A 24299-nucleotide genomic window follows, 5' to 3' on the forward strand; every position below is an offset into this window, starting at 1 on the left:
TAATGCTAAAGATTCTCTCCTTCATTTCAATAAAACTGGGTTAAGTGCATATTATGCTGATAATAATATTACCAGTTATATATAGAGCCTTTCACCGCTGAGTGCTTTTCTGCGTTGTCACCTCTATTAAGTAAGCAGATGTTTTTATAATTTCCACATCATGTTCTAGGAGATGAAACTCAAGGCAGTGGAAGTCTGGTTCCCAAGGTCATTAGCCTACTGATTTGGCCAGGATTGGCTGCTGGGCCACAGCCTATGCAAACTGATCAAAATCAACTCTTGGGCTTATCACATGTATGTGGGCAGGGTGTCCAGCAATCAAGGCAAAGCCAGAGCCAGTGGGTAGCAACAAAAATATAGGAACTGTGCAAAGATTAGTCTGTGACAGTCAAAACTGTACACTTCCTGAAACATACGTGTTGTTTCCTCTGTTTGGCTTGTCAATAAATCCAGAGGCACTTCATATAAGCAATGGATTGTAGTTTAAAATCAATGGCCAGAGAAGGGAAGGCCTTCTTGGCAGTGTGCATATGATTCCCGGTCCCCCAAAAGATGGTATTTCCCTGAGTCTGGATCTTAAATTAGTATGGTCAAGGAAAGCAAATGTAACACAGATGCTCAGCATGCTAGGGGCTTTTCTGAAAGTGCCTTCGTTGTTAGGTGACTCAGAGAGGTAGTTAATGTGACTTAATGGTAGCCTTTCAGTCAGCAAGGCTGACAAACAATGAGGCAGTTGGAACCTGAGAAGTTGGGGAACTTAGGCTAAAACTTCAGAGTTTTCAAGGTGGTTGCCAGAGCAACCTCAGGGACTAGTCTCTGGAAGAACTCAAGCGTTCTATTTTAGAAACAGTCAGTGGATCATCAGAGCCGAAGGAAACAACCAAATAATAAGGTCCTGAAAATTCTTGTAACATCTTATATAAAGATGAATGTTTTCCCAAACTGAAAACAATTCACTTCAGGAAGAATATTTGACCTTGGAAGCAAAATGATTTCAAGACGACTCCACAGGGGTCTGATGATCACCTGCCTCTCCCACAAAATATCGGGATAAAAAGCTTCTCTTTCTATTTGAATTTTCTCTGTCTTGGCTACAGGTTCTTGTGACCTTTTGGGTTTCATCCTTTCAAAAGTCCCTCCTGGATGAACGCATGCATGAGTTCATTTATTCAACGAACACTTGCTAAACGATTTACCTTATTACAGTATAAGATATTCTGCGGGTTGAAGCACAACGGAGGTGACCTACTGATACAGCCCCACCTTTAGGAAAGGGTGAACACCAGAGGATGGATACAAAGGACAGACATATCGTAAGATCATGAGGCCACAGCATATGACTGTGGAGTCTCCCAGAACTATTATTGTTAGACTCTTATCTATGAGAATCCTTTGGTGGAACATAATTGAAAATGCAGATTTCCAAATATCATTTCCATATCCAAAAGGTGGGGTGCCTGGGGTTGTATTTTAAATGCTGTGCATATGGAGTCTGCTAGGGATACCCATTATGAAGTCCTAGCTGAAATGGTGGTTAGTGATTTCATGCAAAGAGTTGGGCTTAAGAGGAGCCTTTCTCACCTAGAAAAAGGACAGCCCACCAAAGGTGAGAATGTTGCCTAGCCAGCTTGATTTATGCTGAGGGGAAGCAGGGCCATGTACCATCTGGAAGAGGCCACTGTAGAAGGTCTTTGGAGAACCAGCAAGAGACTTGATGCAGTCGTCAGAACCCCATGAGCCTGGTGATAACTCATAACAGTCTTCACAAAGGTAATTCAGTAGGACTACGGTGGATGTGTGGGCATAACGTGGGCGTCTGAGCAGCGAGTCTGCTGTGCTGTGCATTTGCTGGCTGCAGTTAAAAATGAACAAGCTCATGAAACCCAGAAGAGTGGTGATGGTCCTGCTTGAATGCTATCCTGCATGCAACTGTCGTCATGAAGAGCATGGATGGTAGCCCTATAGCCATGCTCTGGTGACTGGAACTGACAGTGAAAGATGGCAGCCAACATGGGTCTAACTGCCAAGAGGTCAAAGATCAAGTCTTTTGTGAAAGTTTGTAACTATAGTCACCTCATGCCCACATCCAGGTGGATATTCCCTTTGACAAAACTGCCATCAGAAGGTTGCCTTTAACCAATTGGAGAGCATACACAGACTGAACCTAGCCCCACCTCCACCACCAATATACACACATATATAGCAGATGTGCAGCTCAGTCTTCATGTGGATTCCCCAGCAACTGGAGAGGGGCTGTTTCTAAAGCTGTTGACTGTCTGTGGATCCTGTTCCCCAACTGGGCTGCCTTGTCTGGCCTCAGTGGGAGAGGATGCACCTAGCCCTGCAGAGACTTGATATACCAGGGTTGGGGATACTGGGGAATGGGGTATGGTGTTCTTCATTTTCAGAGGAGAAGGGGAGGAGGGAGGGAAGAAGGACTGTATGTGAGGGGGGGACTGGGAGGAGGGGACAGCGATTAGGATGTAAAGTGAATAAATTAATGGGAAAAAGAATAATCATTTTAATAAATGTCTTTAGAGACCCAGCTCTGAAGTGTGAGGTTAGGTAAGAAACCAAGGTCAAATTTGGGGAGGAACCCAAGTAGGTAAGAATAAATGGTTCTTTCAGAAGATTCAGCTTTGGGTGTTCCCCCCCCCCCCGCTTCATTAAAAATAAGAAAGATGAAGAAAAAAAAAAACCAATAAGAAAACAACTGGTTCCTAAGGGTAGCAGAAATGAAGAGAGAAGTCATGAAGAAAATTATCTTAAAAATCTCAAATGGTGCTTTGTTTTAAAGCAGACTGTAGGAGGCTCACAATGTACAGTTAATTAATTGTGACATGTTTGTCCCTCTACCGCTATATTTAGTAAGACCAGGGATCATACTTAATTTATTTGTGCTTTAAAACGTTTTTCCTCTGAATATTCTCAATTTCTCTCTCAGAGAAGATGCAGGCTTATGACAGGCAGCCATCAAGCACCGTGAAGAAGCAAGGCTGAAGGAGATGCAGCCTTGGACTTCAAGGAGAATAGAGACAGACACGGGAGATCAAACAGGTAGACGGGCATCATCTTACAGCAAGATTGCTTAAAAAACCCAGCACAGGAGAGAAGGTCAGAATGGAAGAGAGAAGGCTCTGTGGAGGAAGGCACAGCTAAATGAAACACAAATGCTGGGTGGTGTGGGTCAGAGATAACATGTGCAAGGCTCTGCATCCAAACCCCAGAACTGAAAATCCACGTCTTAGCCAGGAAGAACATTCCAGAACACAGAATCCCGTAAGAAGTGGTGCTAAGAACAGGGCAGTGCAGAGACTGTGCTCTATGTGTCTCTCTTGTGCGGTTGGCATACAGCAGGCACTAAATAAATGTTGTGTGAGCACATGAGTGTCTAAAGACAGTCTTAAAAATATTGAATGGGTCAAACGAAACAAATCCTCAGGTCTCACCCGACTCAAAACAAGAGGAAATGAGAGACAAAATATGCATGAACTGTATTTGGGAAAATACAAAGAAAACCAGATCTCCTTCACACTCAGGAAGCCATAGTGAACAAGGTAACCAGAATCATCCCCAAGAGGTGAAAAAAGCGTTAAACAAAGGGGAGGGACGTCTGGATCCAGTAATTAGAACACTTGGTGACCTTCCAGTCCTCCACCAGGGATCCTGAGATGAGTAGGCAGGTACACAGGGAAGGATTGCAAAGGATTTTTTCCAGGGCTCTGCAGCCCACAAAAGGCGTGTGGGGGACGCTAGCAGGAGGGGTTATTGATCAATGAGGGGTTGTCTTTGTTTTTAGAACAGAAAGAGAAGCTGTGTTTGAACACTAGGAGGAAGGTGCTCAGTGCCAGCAAGAGATGCTCCAGACAAAGGGAGGTCACTTGCCTAGGCTTCCGGGAGAGTAGGAATGACTGTCACAGGAAGGGAATAAAAGGGGCCCTGAGAGGCTTTGGAGGGGAGGGACAAGCAGTGGGGGAAAGAGACAGGGGACTTGGCACCACACCTTTCATCCAAGTGCTGCAGTCTTGGGAAACTAGGTGATGGGGTGGAGGAGCAGGACTGTGGGACAGCATCAGACAGAGGAAGTCAGCCCAGGGAGGCCTGTGACTGAAGTGGCTGGGGTGGCTTAGAGGATATGAGACCTTGCCTCAGTTAGAGGGCAGAAGTGGGGGACTGCCTGTGGGCTGAGGCAGAAGTTTGGGAGGCATAACAAGCAGGCCAGGGTAGCAAGAGCAGCGTGCACCCCTCTGTGGCTCTTTTATGGGGCTATATGCACAGGGGCTTCCACCATTTCTGGGAGCCACAGTTTGCAGCCTTGCTGCTCACACTGTGTCCACATAAAGACCTCCAGAAAGGCGGGGAGGGGAAGATGCCATCATTCTGTCGTTCCTAACAAGCTTGGGTGATGGTAAAGTTGCTGGCCATGAACCACTCTAACAACAGTGTTCCAGGGCTCACCCTGCTTACCAGCCTGAGATCCTGAAAAGAAGATGCACATGAAGATCTAGTGTAGGCACATTATGCTGGGGGCGGGGGGAGCTGCAGCCATTTGAATATGGGTGGTACTTCCCAAGGGTGGATGTGTCGGGTTTATAACCCCAAGCTGGCACTATCAGGAGGTGGTGAGATCGTTGTGTAGACTTATGGATGGTCTTTGAGTCACTGGACTGCATTCAAATGGGACTGTTTCTTCCTCTCTTGTTGCTTCCTGGCTCACGAGGTGAGTGATTTGCTCCACATGTTCCTGCCATGATGTCCTGGTTTGTCACAGGCCTGAAGCCACAGGGCCACTTAGTCTTAAACTGCCATCTATGGAATTGTGAGCCAAAATAACCCTTCTCTCTTTGGTAAGGACCAAAGATCTTACCTGTCTGGGAATCCACAGAAGGAGAAAGCGCAACTGAGAGAAAGAGACAAAAGGTATCCCCAGAATGATGTGAGCTGAGTTTCTAAGAATGAGAAGGGGAGGAGCTAAACAAAAATTAGGGAGGAATAAATAAGGGGCAATCGTGCTAACGAATCATGGCTGGAGCAAGCGTCATAACCTCAAGAAGTCATCCTGCTCTGCAGAACATTTTCAACAGCTGCTGCTGTTGCCAAGGGACAATCAGTCACCATTTTGGCCCCTCCTTGGTGACACTACCTCCAGAAATTAGTGTGCAGGGCTCAATCCCTTGCATATCCGGCACAGAAGGCACAGGAACCAGAGATCTTGAGAAAGACTGGAATTGGAGGCAAAGGTGCTGAGTCAACAGAAAAAAAATACTGACCAGGGCGATTTGTGACTTGACACAACTGGTTATAAATGTGACAGAGCTCAGCTGTGTGAGGAAGATGCAGGCAAGTGTGGCTGCTCCAAGGTGGGCAGTGTCAGGGACACTGAAAGGACAGGCTTAGCCCTGTAGTCTGTGCCTTTGTTTGTGGTCCCCACTCCCCCACACACTTCCCCCACGCCCCCACCTACCCCACTCCTTGTAAATATTTACACAGAGACAGCCCCACTGTATATGGGAATGCCTGGGGACCTGTTAACACTCCCCTCATTCGGGGACTCTGAAAAGGCTGCTCTAGACTAAAGGCGGCCTTGGAATCATGACAGCTTGATACCAAGTGTGATTCTTGATCAAACTGTGGAGTACGCTACTGGGAAAACGGGCTGTGAATGAGAGGCCAAATTCGGTGACATTTTAATTTCTTCAGCATGACCATGATATTTCTAGTATCCTGGAGAATCTGTGTAGAGATGAAAAGCTCTGGTATAGCAAAAAAACGATCCAACAAAAATTAAAACCGTGTACTGTATATGCACGGTGTGGAAGCAGGGAAGAGCCCACAGGGCAGGTGTGGCTCTTGCTAGGGAATGACGCCTCCTGGTGAAGCAGCATCAAACTCCATCCTTGCGCTCTTTCAATGCTCCCTGGTGTTTTTCAAAGGCAAGAGGTCAGTGCAGCTCTCTGGGGATTCATAGTCCTGTATCCCCCCTCCTACTGCAGACTTCAGCCTGCTTTCAGAGCCTTTGGACTCTGCATGGAAGATTAGCCCCATAGCTATACCATCTTTGACAGAGCAACCCTTCTCTCCGAAGCTGCTACTTGTAGGCGAGAAGGGCGGGTGCAATGGCTCTTCTCTGAGTGTTTGTGGAAGTCCCAGCCTCATCCTGTGGGGGATGCCAGCTGACTCAACCTTAATGGCATGGTCGTGACTGTCAGCTCGGCTGGATTTCTGTCATTTAGACAATATACTTCTGGATGTGTTTGTGAAAGCATTTCCAGAGAGAGTTATTCAAGGGATAACAACCTGTCTTCCATGTAGGTGGCAAACTTCAAATATAAAGAGGTCCAGGGTGAGTGCTGTGTGCCTGACCTTCCCCTCCCTTTTCTCTCTGAGTGGGTCCATATATCAGTATTGCTACCCCCAATGCTGACATCAAACTTTAGCCTCCTTCCTGTCTGAACATTGACCCCATAGTAGAGATTGTCCAGCGGAGACCAGTCCCCACCCCCGTGTGTGTGTGGTTTAGTTCCTCTGGAGAACTCTAGTTCACCACCCCAAGCAGCACCCACCATTCACCCTACCACCCTGTCCCCTCTCTACCCAGTGAGCACCCCGGTTGTCTCCAGAATAGTCGTCCAAGCCCTCACCCCACTTCAAGGGCAGCCCTAGAGAGCACAGGAGCTGATAACATTGGCCAATCCACTGAAGTAGCCTCCTCCACAACCTGAAAGGCAGCCTCTTGTCCACCACCACGTTCTCCTCGATCACTCTGGGTAGCATGTGCTGAGGTCTGGTGTGGGGGACCCCAGAGCAGCACTCAGGTGAGCTGAGGTGAGCACCAAGTGGGTGTTCACTCTGTTCTGCTTAAACTCTCTCACTGTGTCCAGGGCTGACTGGCCACAGAATACTACGGTTCTACAGAACCAGGGAACAATTCTATTTATAAAATTATGGGTTTTTGTTTTGTTTTTTGCCTCTTGAAAAAAAAAAGTAATTTCCATCTTTCAGGACACAAATCACTTCGGAAATGATTCTCAGCTCAAAAACTGGGTAGGAATCATGACAATCAGGGAGGGACTGAGCAGTTCCATTGCCAGGCCCAGATAGTTACTAAGCGTGGTGAGAGGCATGAGAGACAAGGGCTCTCTGGGGTGTTGTTTCGCAAACAAGACTGTGCATGGCAAAGACTTAGGGAGCTTTACAAAATACCCATACTGGGTCACCTCCTCAGAAATTCTGAGTTTGTTGGTTGGCTTTGGGCATCCATCAGGATCCTTTGCTCTCCCCAGGTGACTCTAATATACTACAAGGTTAAGCCAGCCTCATAATTCACATTCATTAACACACTTGTGGCCCTGTGTGGTTCAGCCTGGCTGCTAGCATACTTAACCTTGGCTGGCCCTCTCCCCTCCGGAGTGCGGGGCCAAATGCAGTGCAAGGTTACCCAATCATCATATCGTAAAACCCTTGTCCCTCCATCAGGCAGAAGCATTGGCCAGTGAGGCAGGGAGCCCTAAGGTCAGAGGGGTTTATGACTCTGCTAGCCTGTCCCTCAGAGCCAGTTGGCAGTATCGAAAAAGGCCTGAGTTTCCAGTTCTGCAAAGAGTGTTGGGAGTGGGAATTAAAAATCACCCCTGATGAGTTGTTTCCACAGGACATTGCAGAGAAAAGATGGGAAGGCGGGAGGGAGGAAGAGAAGGAAAAAGGGAAAAGGGAAGGAAAGAAAAGGACTTGGGTCCAATGTTGGCATAGTTCCTACCCAGATAGGCCAAGGAACTCTCTGGGAGACTTTTGAAAATGCTGTCATCTGAGCCCAGCCTGGAAAAATTAGGTAGAGCTTTCTGGAGTTGAGTCATTTGGAGCCCTGGGTTTTAAATCTCTAGGGTGTCCAGTGTGCCCTGGGGTTGAGAAATGCTGCCCTGTTAGGATACATTCCTGACTGCTGAGCTCTGCATCTTCCTGGGGAGAGGAAGATGGGCTGCTTTGAGATAGATTGGCCTGGGCATCGCCCAAGGCCACTTAGTCACGGCTGGGAGGAACAGATGCCCTCTTTTCGGTGGAGGTGGGAGCATTAAGACAGGATCACTCTGCGTAGCCCTGGCTGTCCTAGAACTCACTCTATAGACCAGATTGGTCTCAAATTCACGGAGCTCCACCTGCCTCTGCCTCTTGTGTGCTGGTATTAAAGGCAAATGCCGTGGTGCCCGGTTTACCTAAACCCTCTTCCACCACGGAGCGGGATACAGAGTGCTTCATCCTTTGGGTGAAAGTACATATTCAAATTACCTAGCCTTCCGGCCTCCCTTCTGATAAACGCACACAAAGACATTTGCTGTTGGGTTATTAGCAAGGGGTCAGGTGAAAGCGGGAACAGAAGGCTCATTGATACAGATATGACTAAATAGTGGGTGTTGTGTAGACTCAGGTGATCATGTTCAAGACAACAGCTTTTTATCTGGTGAAACGTCCATGATGAACTGGAGCAAACTAGTATGGTCAAGGTCTCCTTGTTCTCAGCAGCAAACAGCACAAGCACTCGCACATACCCAGAACCTTAGCCTTGTGATTCAGTGTGCCACTGTCTTACACAGGTACTCGCCACTGCCGCAACTTTTACAGGCGGGCTACGTCGTCAAAACTCACAGGGATGTGCTTTTCTTCACACTGCCACAGTAGAGCTTGTTACATCAACAGGGCTCTCCCCTTCCTCATTAAGTTGAGAACTCTTGCCTTCCAATTAATAGGAGCACTTAAAGACTTCTCTTCTTCAGTGCACTCAAACTCCTAAATACGATTTTCCTTGTACTTGGGCCATGATTCAATAAGGTAACTGCCACATGGTATGGCACTGAGACACGTGATAGCAGGCCTGACAAGAGAAGGTAGCAAATACAATGTGGATAGCCTGGACAAGGATATGAATCATGTCCCAGCAGGGAGGAGAGGGCAGCGTGAGATCTCATCACATTACTTAGAACAGTGTGCGACTTATTATCTATGAATCATTTATTTACGGAATTTTCCATTTAGTTTTTTTTCAACTAATGTTATTACTGGGTAGTGAAGAACTATAGAAACTAAAAATTCAGATGAGGAGGAACGGCTGCATATAAGCCCATTTTCCCCCCAAACCCTTTAAAAACGGGAGGTGTGCATATCTGTGCTTTTACGTATTCGCTGTTTGTGGCCACCTGGAGGCATGAGTGATGAATATAGACCAAGGGTTTTAGAATTAATCATGTCACTTTCCACGCCACCCTCCAGCCACCACCAGACATATGAGACCTCCAAAGTAGAGCCTTTGGTTCCTCATAGAAGGGGCGGTGGAGAGGGTCTCCTCTGATATCTCCCTCTCTTCCTCTGTCTCAGCCCCCCCCCCCCCATGTGTAGTTCTGTCCTAATCACAGGTGGCCTCGGGATCTTATGTAGACATAGTACAGGAAGTTAGTGAAAGAGAGAACTCCATCTAGATAGTTGTGGAGAGGTCATCACCCAGGCTAAGGAGAGACTGCTGTAGTCCAGGTCTGTCAGAACCTTTCACCCTCATCCATGATCTGTAAGTAGATCCAATAAACTTGCCAGATCCCCAGACCAGGCTTCTGCAGGCTTGTACTTGGGCTTGTTACTGGTGCCCCTTAGAGAGAAGGCAGACCTTTGTTTCCAAAGTAGAGCTGGGAACTTGTTCATGTTCCTTTGTGTTAGCCCTGTGCCATCTTTATACTGAGAACAGAGCGTCACACTTTTATGATTTTAGCAGTTAATTAAAGCTGAAAAGCAAGCCATGGGCCAAGACTACCTGGATTCAAAATTTGGCTTTGCACGTAGCAGGCAAAGTTGCTCAACCTCTCCTCCACTCCCTCTCCTCGTCAGTAAAGAGGAGCCCATGTTGACATCGGAACTGTTGCCTCAAATTAGTCCAGCTACACATTGTGGCTAATGCCCGCAGAGCAGACAGCAGGACAGACAACACCATGAGGGCTGCTATAAGGGAAGCTTTTCTAGAGTTACCATGGCATACTGACTACTTGTCCCACTGCCCCTCCTGTGGAGGAATAAGAAGGTAGGGCTTAGGGTATCGATTAGGATTCAATGAGGTAACGGAAGTTGGAGCCTTCGTGGCTAGACAAGAAGGTGAAGAATGGTCCAGAGCCAACATGCTTTCTTCCCAATGTAGACACGTCAAGATGGCAGCTACCTGTGGACAGTGGATCCTACCTTCATCAGGCTCTCAAGCTACTGATCCCTTGACCTTACCCCACCCCCAGAACTGTGAGCATTGTAAGAGCCTCCCAGGTTGTACTGTTTTATTAGACCAGCACACATGGGCCAAGACAGCTAGTATGGACTCATCTCCACATCTCATAACCTCACTTCCTCTAGCAAGAGAGACAGTCTAAGCATCCTCTGTGCTCTAAGCAGAGAACAGTGGGCTCGCACCAGCCTTCCTAAAGCTGGTGCTTCTAACTACCTCTTGGCAAAGCCTGCAGAGGACCAAAAGTGGTCTACCATCCTTATTATCCCCTTCAGCCCCAGAATGGCTTGAGCTGGCTTTCTACCAAATGACAACTTCCAGCCAGGACCATGCCTCAATCTCTTGGGAAGGAGTGTTCTATAAACAGAAATAGGGTAATTATACAACCCTAGCCCCACTCAGCAATCTGGATATGAGCATCATTTATATAGATTTGAGTCTGAGCCTATATCTTCTGGGGAGGCAGGAAGGAGAGATGGTGAGAATGATGAATTACCCATGATACACACTAAGTTAACAGTGGAAGCTTCAGTGACAAGATCTGAATGCTGCTTCCTGTGAGTTAGATGGCTTCTGGGAGGGATGCAGCCAGGTCCCTTTGAGACATCTTGCTTTCATTCACAAATAAGTTGGAATTTTTTTAAAGATTTATTTATTATTATATATAAGTACACTGTAGCTGTCTTCAGACACACCAGAAGAGGGCATCAGATCCCATTACAGATGGTTGTGAGCCACCATGTGATTGCTGGGAATTGAACTTAGGACCTCTGGAAGAGCAGTCAGTGCTCTTAACCACTGAGCCATCTCTCCAACCCCACATAAGTTGGGTTTTCATTCAGACGAGAAAGATCACCTCTTATTCTTTTAAATGTCCCCAGTAGTGATGGGGAGATGCTAGAAAAAGCAAAACCCAGGAGCTCACTGTCCACCGTACCTGCTAGCTGACAAGGGACAGAGCCAACAGTGAGCCAATCATGAAGGTTCTCTCTCATGAAGGGTTGGTTGCTTCCATAAAAACTCTTCCCTGAAACATGCTGTGGTCTGCCTCTTTCTGACCTTTCCCAAACTCATGCTGAGGTCCTAGCTCCCAGGATCTCAGAATGTGACAAGTATTTGGAGAAAGGCTTTTTAATTAAAGCGGTAACTAATGAGGTAATTAAAGAGGTAATTAAACCTATGAGGTCAGTAGGCATGGGCCTTATCCCAACATGATAAGGTTATCTTTTAAGAAGGGGGCTTTAAGACACAGAACTCACAGAGAGGCCTTGGTTCAAAAATCCCATAACCTAGTTTTTAACTTGGAAAGCAGGAGTGAGTTGAGGAGAAAGGTCACACAGGGGAGAAATTGGGGCACACAGTCTTGTGGCTAACTGTATCCCATAGACACAGAAATGTGGAGAACACCAAACACTTAAATGTGCAGGAATGTCTCCAAAATGTAGGATAATATCTTAATCTATGTGTGTAAACACAAGGTCTACTGGGTGGGGCAGAGCCTGGGGAGGCAGTTGCAGATTTAAGATAAGATCAGGAGTCACTAAAGAGCCAGATAAGCCCATGAGCCCCCTAAGCCTCAGTTCTCCATCTCTGCCTCATGGGGAACTGAGTAGAAAGATGATGCTCTCCAGAGAATCTGGTATTGTCACCATTAAGGTGGTTTTACTTGGTGTTTTCCTGGTGGACACCTAACAGGTCAGGTGTTGTTTTCCTGGTCAAGCATTAGGCAGGGAACACCATGCATCCGTTTCTCTCAGACTGTACTGGTCAGTTAGGATTTTCATCTTGACTGGATTGAACAATGCCTAAAGCACATGGTGAGGTATGTCTGTAAGGGTGATCCCAGAGGACTCTCGTCTGGCTATTGACAGGTTCAGAATGAGACCAGACAATCGGGAGGTGGTAGGACTGTGGAAAGTACAGCTGGATGGACAAAGTGGCTGCTAAAGGGAGGCCTTAGAGGTTACACATTACCCTGGCCTCTTTCTCTTAGGACTTCCCTTTCGGCCACCATGATAAGAGAGGCTTGATTGTGCCTTCCCTGCCGTGACAGACTGAAGCCTCTGGCACCATGAACAAAATAAGTCTTTCCTCTCTTACACAGTTTCTGTTGGGTGTTTGTTTGCTCACAACACAAATTCTAACTACAACTCAGACCTTACAGACTGCTGAGAAAAATCTTACACCTTTTGACCTCCCCTTCCACACCAAGACCTGAAACATCTGTGTTTGAAATCCTTTATCAGCAACTAAAGACAGCTTAACCAATGTCCCTCATTCTTGGCTTCTGTTAACAGCTAGCATCACTGTTATAACTAATAATAATAATAATAAAAGCATGAAGAACCACAATGGCAGGTATTAGAGGATTCTGCAGAGCCTCTCAGAAGCCATCTCATCTTGTATCCTGCTGAGGGCATTGGAACTGTATGTCCCCACAGCTGGAACCTTCCTGACAGGCTCTTTATTTGTTCCCCACCAGGACACTGTGTTGCTGGCACTACCTTCCACTGGTGCACCGAATCGTAAAGGCGGAGATGTCACTGCTCAAAAGCTGTCATGGCGAAGCTGTTCTCGCTGTGTGTTCCCTGCCTCTCTTCCTGGGCTGCAATTGCTGAACACCATCCAGAATTCCATCATTGCTGTGACCACTTGGCAGATAAGAAAGGAAACTGTGTGGGGTTCCTGTTCCCTCCTAATAACGTCACTTTGCCTTGGTGTTTCATATTCCACTTACTCGGGGCATTCTCCTAGTCTGTCACAGAATCTTCTCCTAATAAAAAGAAATTCAGTGTGTTGGACAATTGTCTGCACCATATGACTGGAGCCAGTGAAACTGAGAGCTGGAGGAAGACCAAGATCCAAATTGCTTCAAGAATCCCAAACCCCAGTGTGGGAACTCGAGAGACATGGTTTCTCCATTGGGAAAGACACATCTGGAAGAAGCCATTCAGCTTCTACGAGCTGGGAGCCCATGGGAAAGTCTATCTGCAGCTCAGGGCTCTCTGCTGCTCCTATTTAGGTATAAATGCTGCTGGCTTTAGCTCTGGGGAGAGGCAAAGACAGGGCAGTGCTAAGAACACAAAGCCATTAGATTGGGTAATACTGGCCCACTTTGTGACCTAGAAACACATCTCATACATGTTTCCTGCTCCTTCAGCAATTTGGAAAAGGGCTGGAATGAGGACCTAGCAGGGTATTTCAGGAGTTGAAAAAGCATAACTTTTAACTATCACTACATCTTGGAAAAGGGAGCATCTGCAAATAAAGTTTGAACCAAGAGAAAACAAGTTGTCCATGCATTGCTTGAGATGAGTTACCACCCAGGCAGACACCATCTTGGAAGTTAGGAACCCAATGCTTCCAATCTACTTGAACACCGCTGGCAAATTATTGCTTTTACTCTGGTGCCATTTAGAAAATTATGGCTCTCTAAATCATACCCTCAGGACACAGAAAGTGGAAATGCCTCCCCACCTGCATTGCCAAGGCATGGCTTCCTGGTCAACTCAGGGGTTCACAACCCTGAATGTCCATTAGATTCACCTAGGGAGCTGCTAACAACACAAGGCTTAAGCTGGGCTCCAGACCAACTAAACCAGAAACCATGCGGTAGGACCGGTCAACCTATTTTTTAAGTTTCCTGGTTGATTTTAATGAGTAAGCAAGGTTGGAAGCCAGAGTTCTAGAATACCCATTACATGTTCACACAGTGAACAAAGAGAGATGCTTTTGTCACAAAGCCTGTCCAACCTGCCACAGGCCTCTTTGGTCTCAATCTCATGCTTTTTGATACGCTTTCTGCCTCATGAGTTATGGAAATCATTGTCTATGGCAGTGTGTGGTAGCTGCTCTCAGGGCTGCTTATGAATTACTGGCACACCCTCCCTCCTTTCTAATCACGGTGCTTTCCCCAGCTGTTTCTCTACTCTAGATACCCAGGGGCCTTTGAAAAGAATGCAGATAGCGGGGCCCCGCTAAAGACTTGCTAGATTAGAACTTTCTGAATGCAATTAATCCAGAAAGACATGTCCAAACATCGCCACATGGGACTTTAGAAACCTCCAGCTCCACCAATAAACGGAGACCACAGACTCTGGCATTAGCTTTTCCCAGACACTATGGCAACATATGATTTCCAGAGGCTCACTGGAGAATGCTGCCCCTTTGCTCTGTGAGTTTGTCTGTCCCAGACTGTTCCTGACTTGGGTAATGAGTTCCAGAAAAGTAGAATGCTAGTAGGTTTTATATAGACCTGGGTTTTGGAGATTAAAAACAAAAACCCCTAAAACCAAAACCCAAAACCAGATATGTATTGTCACTTCCATTGGACACCGTGAGGAAAACCCTGGTAGGTGTGAAAAGATGGGATATGGAACAGGGGTGGACCAACCACGAGGAGTGAAGGGCCTGTGGACAACCACAGATTTAAAGATACCTTATGAAGACAACAAGAATGTTCTCTTTCTGACATAGCCCACCAAGACCACAGAGCCTAAAACATGCTCCACGGACTCATGAGAGATGAAAATGGCAGTTCCAGTATGCTGGCTTGGTTCCTTATTATTGGGGTCACGGAAATCTGATCTGCAAATGTCAGGCAGCTGCCTAGATTACACTGAAAAGCCAGTGTTGCTGTGTTTGCCAGGGATGTGTGTATCAGGCCTTTGTGTGACCCTCTGGCTCTCTGGGGCTAGGGAGGTGTGGGATGTGAGGTAAGGACAGGCCCAGTTCTTGTGCCTCCAGCTTCCAGTTCAGAGACCTCGAGACAGCACTGTTTACATGGTGAGTAAAATGTTCCATCTCTCCCTCTGACTAACAGGGCGTCTGCCACAGAGAGTGTCTGAAGATAAATTATCCATGATGCATGGTGTCTGCACTACTTGCAAGCTTTGTTCCAGGATATTTTTACTCTTCTTCCAGCATTCTCTTCAGGGTGGACTATTCCACCACGAAGCTAACTGGGATTAGAACGGAGTCTTAGAGGAAGCCAAGTGCATGGAGGTATCCCCCGGGCCCTGTATGGCTCTCGGGATTGGTATCTTCCCTGTAAATAGATGAGCTATTACTGCAGAGGTGACCCTTATAGGGAACACTTTGAAGCAAGCCAGCGAGCGACTTGCCTTACAATGTAGAGAATCAAACTGTGAACTCTATTCAGATAAACTTGCCTTCAGACTTCGCTTGGGGACTATCAGACCCATAGGTCTCAGTCTCTCTATCTGTTTAGTGAGCCCATAGTTTTATACACTTCACCTACTTCACAAGGTTGCTTTGGGGATTAGATGAATTAATAATGCCTTTAAAGACGGAGTAAAACTTCCTCTGTTCTACCTTAAATATCCCCAAGCAATGGGTATGTCTGGTCTGGAAATCTTATCTACATTACAGATGGCCACTCTGAGGCAGTCTGCATAATAGGCTCTGAGTTTATGTGTCCCTGTTCGCTGCCTTATGTCCTATAATTAACACATCTCATCCTCACCTCACTCCCTGGGGCCCTGCAGGAAGACAATATTGATAGATAAAAAGGCTCGAAGCTAAGCAAAGTCAGCTCCTGTAGCAAAGAAAGCTGGTAATAAGATAGGGGGAGCATCCTTCCCATTTTCCTGACCAGAGAGTGCACAACAAATATTACATACCAAAACAATGTGGGTCCTTCTCAAGGTTCTGGCCTATTTAGTCACCTTTTTTAGCCAAGGAAATTGGACAGGCTTTGAAACCATATATCTGAAAATTTGTGGAATCAGGAAAATGGGGTGAGTTCTGGCATAGAAAAGTACCATTAAAAAAAATAAGCTATTTTTTAAAAAAGATGTTCGGGATGGTGAGAGTGAGCTTGAACTTTTCAGGCAAACCTGATGACCTCAGGTCAATTCCCAGAACCACAGAAATGGGGAAGGCAATAATGTCTCTACGATGTTGCTCTCTGGCTTTCACACCTGTGCTATGGCACATCTGCATGCACATCATATACAGACAGCAATGACAGTAATACTAAATAAAGATTTCCCCATTATGAAGGCCATGTATGTGCAATATGCACTGCCTGCAATATGCACTAATTTGCATCTTTCCCATCTCCCAAGGGCCTATGTGTCATCTGAGTGTGTCGTCTATTGGAGCTGGTAGAGCTTTAAGAGGTAGAGCCTAGTGGGAGGCTCTTAGGTCACTGTGGATGCTTCCTCAAAGAGAACTGAGGGACTCTACTCTTCCTCTTTGTTCTGTAGCCCATGAGATGAGCAGCTTTCTTTGTCACATATACCTTCCATGATGCACTAACCCTGCCAGGGGGCATAACATGAGGCTACCTATCTGGAACCTCCAGAAATTGTGAACCACGATAACCCTCAGCTCTTTAGATGTAAATTGTCTCAGGTATGTCATCACAGTGACAGAAAGCTCACTAATACAGCTGCCACCATAATGGTATTACATAATAAGTCACTCTAAACTTCAGTGCCTTAGAACAACGATAATTTACATTTGCTCACACATCTAATAGGTAGGTAGGCTCGTGGGATCTGGTGGCCTTGACTCTGAGCTACATCTGAGTCAGGTGGCTTCAGCTCTCATTCTCCTCATATTACTGGGTTGGCCTTCAGAGCATCAGAACTTACAGAGGGAGAGAGTATTTCCCAATGGTTCTCAAAGCCTCAATACATACACTCATCTAGCCATGTCCCCGTGGACAAATCTGGTCCTTCGGTGGAGCCCACCATGAGTAGAGGGAAGACATACTCTATTATAGGAGGAAGACCTGCAGGCCATGGACACAGGTGAAACCCACTCAAGGGACATGTGGCCCATGTAGTGGCACAGGATACTGGCCCCAGAAGAGACCCTTTTTGGTTGATGCTGTGCTGTTTCTTGGGATTCTCAACTTTTTTGTTTTACACAAAGCCTTATATTGTTATTTATCACTGGACCCTGAAAGCCACGAAGCCAGCCCTGGATGTAGCGTATAAGTATTTGCACACCCATATGTGTGACAAATCTGAGACTACAGAGCCTTTTCATTTAACAGAAGTGACTTCCACTGGAAAAGTGATTGCTTTTGGAGACACATCATAGAGTTATGGTGAAAGGTTCCGCTGACACTGGTACTTTGATTTCATTCCTGAGCTCCTCCCTGTGACAGAGGTACCATCCGCAAAGCTTGGGCTTCGTCAGGGAGTGCCTGTGGTCTTACTGCCTCTGTGATTGGTCCAGTATTGAATCCAGAGCATCTGCCCCCTCCAATCATCCCACTGAAATCAGATTCACTTCCTCCATAAACCCCACCCACTCTTCGGCTTGTCAATCAGAATTCCTAAGAGGAAAATGGAGGTTGCCCATGCACAAGAGCTGATTCCATCCATGAACACCAGAAACCCCACCATGGAACCAGACATACTCTTGGAGAAGCAAGAACATGAAGAAGGATCCTAGAGTTGTTAAGCAAGAGAGGTGTCCCAATCTAATCGCCAAGTCATCACCACCATTGTCACACACACCGCACTCTCCACTGCGCCAGAGCAGCCAAACTCACAATCGTCACAGCCATAAGTTCTAATAGCCAAAGGAGCACAGCACTACTAAATTCAAGACCTGAGGATCACTGCTGATAAAGTAAGCCCCTTTATTCACACCCCGACTCTTAGGTTCCCCCTTAAGTCCCTTCCTCAAGACCACTCTGAATTCACAGATACAGCAGACTGCCCTTCACTAGAGTGCCCCCTAGGAGAAGCCTCTATGTGCCTGGGAGCAGCCACCAAACCTTCCATAACATGTCTCCCAAACTGTGTACAACATCCCACAGAGCCTACTACACACCAGGCAGAGAGAGAGTTGCACAAGGAGCCAGAGACTTTTGCCACAAAACATGAATCATAAGCACAAGTCAACACCAGCACCCTGCAGCTCAGACTATTACCCGAAGAACACATTTTCTGATAATTATAGAGCTAAAATTGGATCCACTTTGCAACCCCTTCCTTTCTCCCGAGAAGGCTAAGGAGGTGGCTTAGTAACAATCAGCGGCTGAGACTCATCTCATTCTGGGCTGCTGGCTGGTTCCAAGAAATTTCTTGGAAGGTACAGTTCCCAGAAGGTAGTGATGCTAACTAGAACCACAGGGCTTTTGCACTATCCCTAACAATTGCTCATAGCCTGGGAATCTGAATGTAGCCCGTTTCAAATGTGAGCCACAGGAAAGTAGGGCCCAGGCTGTACCACTTCTGTTTACAACCCTGTCTTCAGAGCATCAAATGGTACTCACCTAATATATGGAGGATGCCACCAGCCAAAACATCATCTCAATCTGTGTACCCATGGAAATGTCATAAAGGATTTTAGAAGTGAGGGGCAGATCACTAACAATGACATTTAGTAGGTGTTGAGCACATGTGGACAACATGTATATTTTATCTAATTTCATTCTCAGGATAATATCATAAGAATGAAGTCTTATTGTTTCCTCACCCTGACGTCTGGGGATGTGGCTCAATGGTAGAGCACTTGCCTTTCATGCATGAGGCCTGATGTTCCATACCCAGTGTTACCCTATTGAAAAAAGATTCACTCTGAGCCACACCCTACAGGTCACACAAATGCTAAGGTCACAGACAGGATTGGAAGGTGAACATTTGCTCACTTCACCACTATGGTAGTTTAAATAAGGACACTCCCTCTCCTCCCTTACAGGGTCATATATTTGAAAGCTTAGACTCCAGAAAGTAGCGCTATTTGAAAGGATTAGAAGGAGTGACCTTGTTAGAAGTAGGTGTGGCCTTGTTGGAGAAAGTATGTCACTGGAGTAGGCTTTGGCTCTCCCTCTGCCTACAGATCAGAATGTAACTCTCAACAACTGCTCCAGCATCTGCCTGCACACTGTCATGCTCCTATTCTTGATAATAATGAACTAAACCCCTGAAAGTGTAAGAAATCATCCAGTTGAATGCTTTCTTTCATAAGACTTGTCTTGGTCATGGTGTCTCTTTACAGCAATAGGGCAGTGACTAAGATAACCACTGTTCTTTAATCCTAATGAACCTGGAATTGGCTGGAGCAGCACTGGAGTGTGGAGCTCAATGCTAACTTGGGACAGCACGGGAATAAGAACACAAAGGGAATGAGTGGGACCACAGAAGCTACAAGGTAAAGTCTTCTAATTCGAAAGTGAGTATGGCATGAGATTAGTGCTTATTTTAAAATATAGGCAAGCTGGGCATGAGGGCACACAACTGTAATCCTAGCAGTAGCAATGTGGAGGCAGGAAGATGAGGAGCTCAAGGACAGCCTTTGCTACATCATGAGTTCAAGACCAGCCTAAGCTACAAGAGACTCTATCACAAAGAAGACAGATTAAAAAAAGAAGTTATGGTTTGCATATGTTTTGCCCAGGGAGTGGCACTATTAGGAGGTGTGGCCATGTTGGAGGAAGTGTGTCATTCTGGGGGTGGGCTTGGAGACACTCCTCCTAGCTGCCTGAGAATACTCAGTCTGTTCCTGGCTTCCTTTGGATGAAGATGTAGAACTCTTAGCTCTGCCTGTACCATGCCTGCCTGGATGCTGCCATGCTCTTGTCTTGATGATAATGGACTGAACCTCTGAACCTGTAAGCCAGCCTCAATTAAATGTTGTTATATATAAGACTTGCCTTGGTCATGGTGTCTTTTCATAGAAATAAAACCCTAACTAAGATATAAAATAAATGCCATACTTAAGGGGCAAGGGCAATATACTGTAGATATTTGGTACTGTCCTCCCACCCCCAAAATGAACATTATGGCAGTGCTCCTGATAAGAGGGACCAAAATATGTATTATTTATTCAAAGAATAAACACAGAGCAAACATCTTACACTCTGCTTTTCACTCACTGGAACTATATCTGATGCTCAACTCAACATCGTGACCTTTCAGAGCTGCATTCTAGTCACAGAGACAGACCTCTTGTGTAGCACACCTAAGCACACCCGTGAATATAGCCTATAGAGGCACCAAATTAAACTAAAGAACGAGTGAGCTATAGCAAGTGCCCAATGGCCAGATGCAGAAGTCTCAACAACTCTTTTACGCAAAGAAAGAAACCATCTTCAGCTGACATCAATGAATATGGCCTTGGATAGTAGCCAGGGCAGCCAGACCCAGAGGCAAAGAACAGATAGTAGCTTCTTAAGCTGGAAGTCAGCCTTGTGGCAAAAGCCTGGGGCAGGAGGAAGACCCCTAGAAGGAATCAAGGAGTTAGCGCTTGACTGGTCTCTGCCTTGTTAGCTCTGTGCTGGACATTCTGCAGAACTGGGGAGCCGTGAGGCTACAGGGGATGCTATCCCACAGCTACTGAGCCCGAGGCCTTCCGCTCAGTGCCTGTGCCCTCTGATGTCTATCATGGACTGTCTTCCCTCATGTCACTCAGCACAGCAAGCAGCAATTATATCTAACTAGCATTCAAAGCAGTAGCCAAATGGTAGGAGTAAGGGGAAAGGCACTTGGAATACAATAATCGTTCCTGATTATTTAATGCTATAAGTCTACTGCTTAGTGGGGGGGGGCATATGCAAACCACGTGCAAATTTGCATACATCAAAGTTAATTCCTGTACAGTTTACTTCACATCCTCCCTCTGACCTTGGAAAAGCCTAGGGCTTTAAGGCTGTAGGCTGTGGAACCTTCACAGAAGCAATGGCCAGCCATTTCCTCCTGTGTGCAGTCTGTGGTCAGGCAATGTAAGGCAGATTAAAGCTAAGAGTCATGAATATGGATGATTGCAGGCCAGAAAACACAGTGTGATATGCTCAGGATGAGAGGGCAGCAACATGGAGTCTGAGAAACAACAGTTTGATTTTTGTGCCTGTGGTTTTATCTTAAAGAACAAACCAGAGATACGGAATGGGTGACCGGAGGAGTGAGTTACTTTCGTCTGTGATATTATCTACAAAGTAATTTGCATATCTTGATGCAAATTATATGCTATTCTCTAAATGACTCTTTATTCCTTGGATCACTAATATCATCGAATGCATGCCCTTATCTGAGCATGCACCCCTGCTGAGACAAGTAAGATGTGGAATTCTAACATAAGGGGTTTCTCAGAAAACATTAAAGGGGCAAGTAATTAGCTAGATCAGACTCTCTCCAGTGAAATACAGACGAGAACTTTAAAACTTTGTAAAACTAAAGTCCTTTCTGACAGTGTTGTGGGGCGCTTGCTGCGTTTGGGCAGACAGATGACTTCTCTGTAGCCTGTGGCTTCTACTCGGTACTGAGGTCAGGGATAGTCACCGGCTCAAGGCTGTACACCTTCCTTGTTTCACCCATGAGCCTCTGTTCTCTAAGCTTCCCTGATGGGAGGACAGTCTGAAGAGACAGTGTCAAATGCCCATCTCCATTGGCATGAACACACTTGTGCTCCTAGAATTAGCTTTGGGGCAGCTGTGGTCTACTGCTCCCCACTTTAACAGCCCCAACCCCCATCCCACATTCCATCCCACCAACCCACAGAATGACCGAACTGCAAGGTTGAGTTGACAAGGTCAACCCTCAAGATAGCCAGCATTTAGTTTAAAAACTTCTTTCTGTTATTAAAATCCGGAGCCCAGCACAGACAGGAACAGAGTCTGGGAGGCAGTGGGAGCTATAAATGCCAATCATCATACAGAAAAAAGAAACCCCCGCAACTCCAACCAGAGAGCCCTTGGATGTACCCAGTGTCTTGAAGGACACCTCTTCTTGCTTCTGAAGGTTTCCAAAGAACTGAGGCCTGTTCCCACCTTGCCCTCCCTGCTGCCGTTCACCTGATGACCCCTTTCTCTGTGGCCCTTCCTCTGTACACCTGGGGGACCCCTCTGACCTTTCTCAGAAGGAAGCAGATGCGTTCGATGTTCCTCAGCCGCTCTCTCTGGGGATGCACAGGGGAAAAAAGGAGATAGGAGGTTAGGGGTGGATTGAGAGTTCGAGAAGCATGTAATCTACCCCAGCAGAGGTAGCAGAACCCACCAGAGACCCAGCCTGGGCATATGCCAGGAATGCCCACCCAGTGACTCTTCCCAGTCAGAATGGTTTGCATCTACCTCCTCAGGGCTACTTGCTCTTTCTCTTATTCTGTTTTTTGCTTGCTTGCTTGTTGTTACCATTGTTGTTTCTTTATAGAGCAGATACTTCTCTGCCACACGGGCTAGCTTGGAAGTTGTTGTGTGTCCCAGGCTGGTCTCAAACTCATGACACCCCCTCCTGTGTTAGCCTCTGCAAGGAAGTCTTATGGGCATGAACCACCTGGCCCGGTAGACATTCACCCTTAAGAGAACTCTTCTGGTGGGCTGGGAAGATGACTCAGTGGGTAAAGTGTTTGCCTTTGCCGGCGAGAGGACCTGAGTTCAGATTCCAGAACCCACATAATGAGCCCTGAATAGTGATATTTATCTGTAATCCAAGTGCTGGGGACAAAGAGACATGAGGATACCTGGGGCTTGCTTACCAGCCAGTCTGGTCTTCATCATCATGGTGATGATTTTAATTATTATGTGTGTGTGTCCAAGTATGAGTAGGCAAACATGGACGCAGGTGTCCATAGAACCCAGCATAGGGCATCAGATGCCCTGAAGCTAGAGTTACAACCTCTGTGGGTGCTGGGAACCAAACTTGGGTCTTCTGTGAGAACACTACAGGATTGTAACCACTGAACCATCTTTCTGGTTGTGAGAGAGAATCAGCCTTTTAAAAACAAAACAAAAGAAAAAGAAAAAATGAACAAAACCTGTGCAGAACAGTTGAGGAAGACACGTGGCATTAACCTCTAGTTGATGTGCACATTCGCACACACACATGTGCATGGACACACATAGTGCACGTTTCTTTCTTTCTTTCTTTTTTTTTTTAAGAAAACACTCCTGGCAAAAGCATACATTCTTCCTTCCCTATTCAGCATTCGTCTCCCTGTAGTTGAAGTCTCCACACACACAGCAGGTGGCCTGGCTGCAGAGTCACTAGCTGTCTGAGGCTCAGGACACCTCCCTGGATCTTGAGGAGCAACACCCTTGTATGCTCATTAGTGGCTTTGCCTTTTCTATGTGAGTGTACTTGAGGAAGCAAGCCCTCCCTGGAGTCAGCCCCCAATTGTTCCCTGGGCTAGAACTTTTCTAGATGTCCATCTGTCTCCAAGGACTGGCACATTTCCAGGGAAAGATGTTAGGAAGCCGGACAGAGGATGCTGCCCACAGGAGATATTCAATGCCCCTGCTTCCTCTCGCTCTACTGTAACTGTCACAATTTCTGAGCCATGCTGAATACAGCTGTGTCATCTCTGGTGCTTCATTACTGAAGCAATTTGGTTGCTGTCGACGTAATGGTAATGAGTTTCCTTGTGGACCAGGGGAGGACAGGTGGCTGAGATACTTCAGTTTCCCTAATTGAATCATAAATATGGTGATCTCTGTGCAGCCCAGAAGTCCAGAGGAAGGAGCCACATCAGAATGAGTTAGTATCCACAGAGCAAGGAAAACAAGTTCCACGTGTGACAGAGTTCATACGGATGCACGCACAACAGAAGACACCCACACATTCCAGCAAGCCAGAGCCTTTTTGGAAAACACTGTCTGTCTCTGTGAGAGACTTCCCAAGGTTGGTGGAGAATGGAAAAGGAACCCTCCCACCCTTGGAAGAGGCCGACCAAAAGTTCCATCAGTACTTGAAGTGTTAGGGCATCTTAACTCTAAATGGAACATGGGTTGTCACTCAGTGGTAGAGGGCTTCCCTGGCATGTCTGAAGATCTCACTCCATAACTACCACAAAACAAACAAAACAAAACAAAAGAATAGAAGAAAGGAAAGAGAAAGGAAGAAAGAAAGAAAGAAAGAAGGAAGGAAGGAAAGAAGGAAAGAAGGAAAGAAAATAAGAATAAAATTCAAATGGGTCTCATGAACTGTTTCAGCATGCAGAAGAACACAAATCGATCCTTTCTTATCTCCTTGTACAAAGCTCAGGTCCAAGTGGATCAGAGACCTCAACATAAAACCTCTGAAACTAACAGAGGAGAAAGTGGAGACAAACTTAGAACACATAGGCACAGGGGAAA

At 46.3% G+C, this 24299-nt stretch overlaps 1 protein-coding gene across 3 annotated transcripts in view; it reads right to left on the reverse strand.

Annotated features, from left to right (window-relative positions):
• Window positions 1–24299, reverse strand: part of CNIH3 (cornichon family AMPA receptor auxiliary protein 3) — a gene marked incomplete at both ends in the record, with an annotated part of 102240 nt that overhangs the window by 25331 nt on the left and 52610 nt on the right. For 2 of the 3 annotated variants that reach the window (XM_080923637.1, XM_080923635.1), the window contains one exon: window positions 22079–22126. The exons of the other annotated variant lie outside the window; for it this stretch is intronic. In XM_080923637.1, coding sequence (XP_080779763.1) covers window positions 22079–22126 — 48 coding nt within the window. The remainder of the gene's footprint in view (window positions 1–22078; window positions 22127–24299) is intronic. 3 annotated transcript variants of the gene reach the window in all.

Source organism: Micromys minutus (assembly GCF_963924665.1).
Source record: "Micromys minutus genome assembly, chromosome: 1".
In the NCBI taxonomy this organism is placed as follows: domain Eukaryota; kingdom Metazoa; phylum Chordata; class Mammalia; order Rodentia; family Muridae; genus Micromys; species Micromys minutus.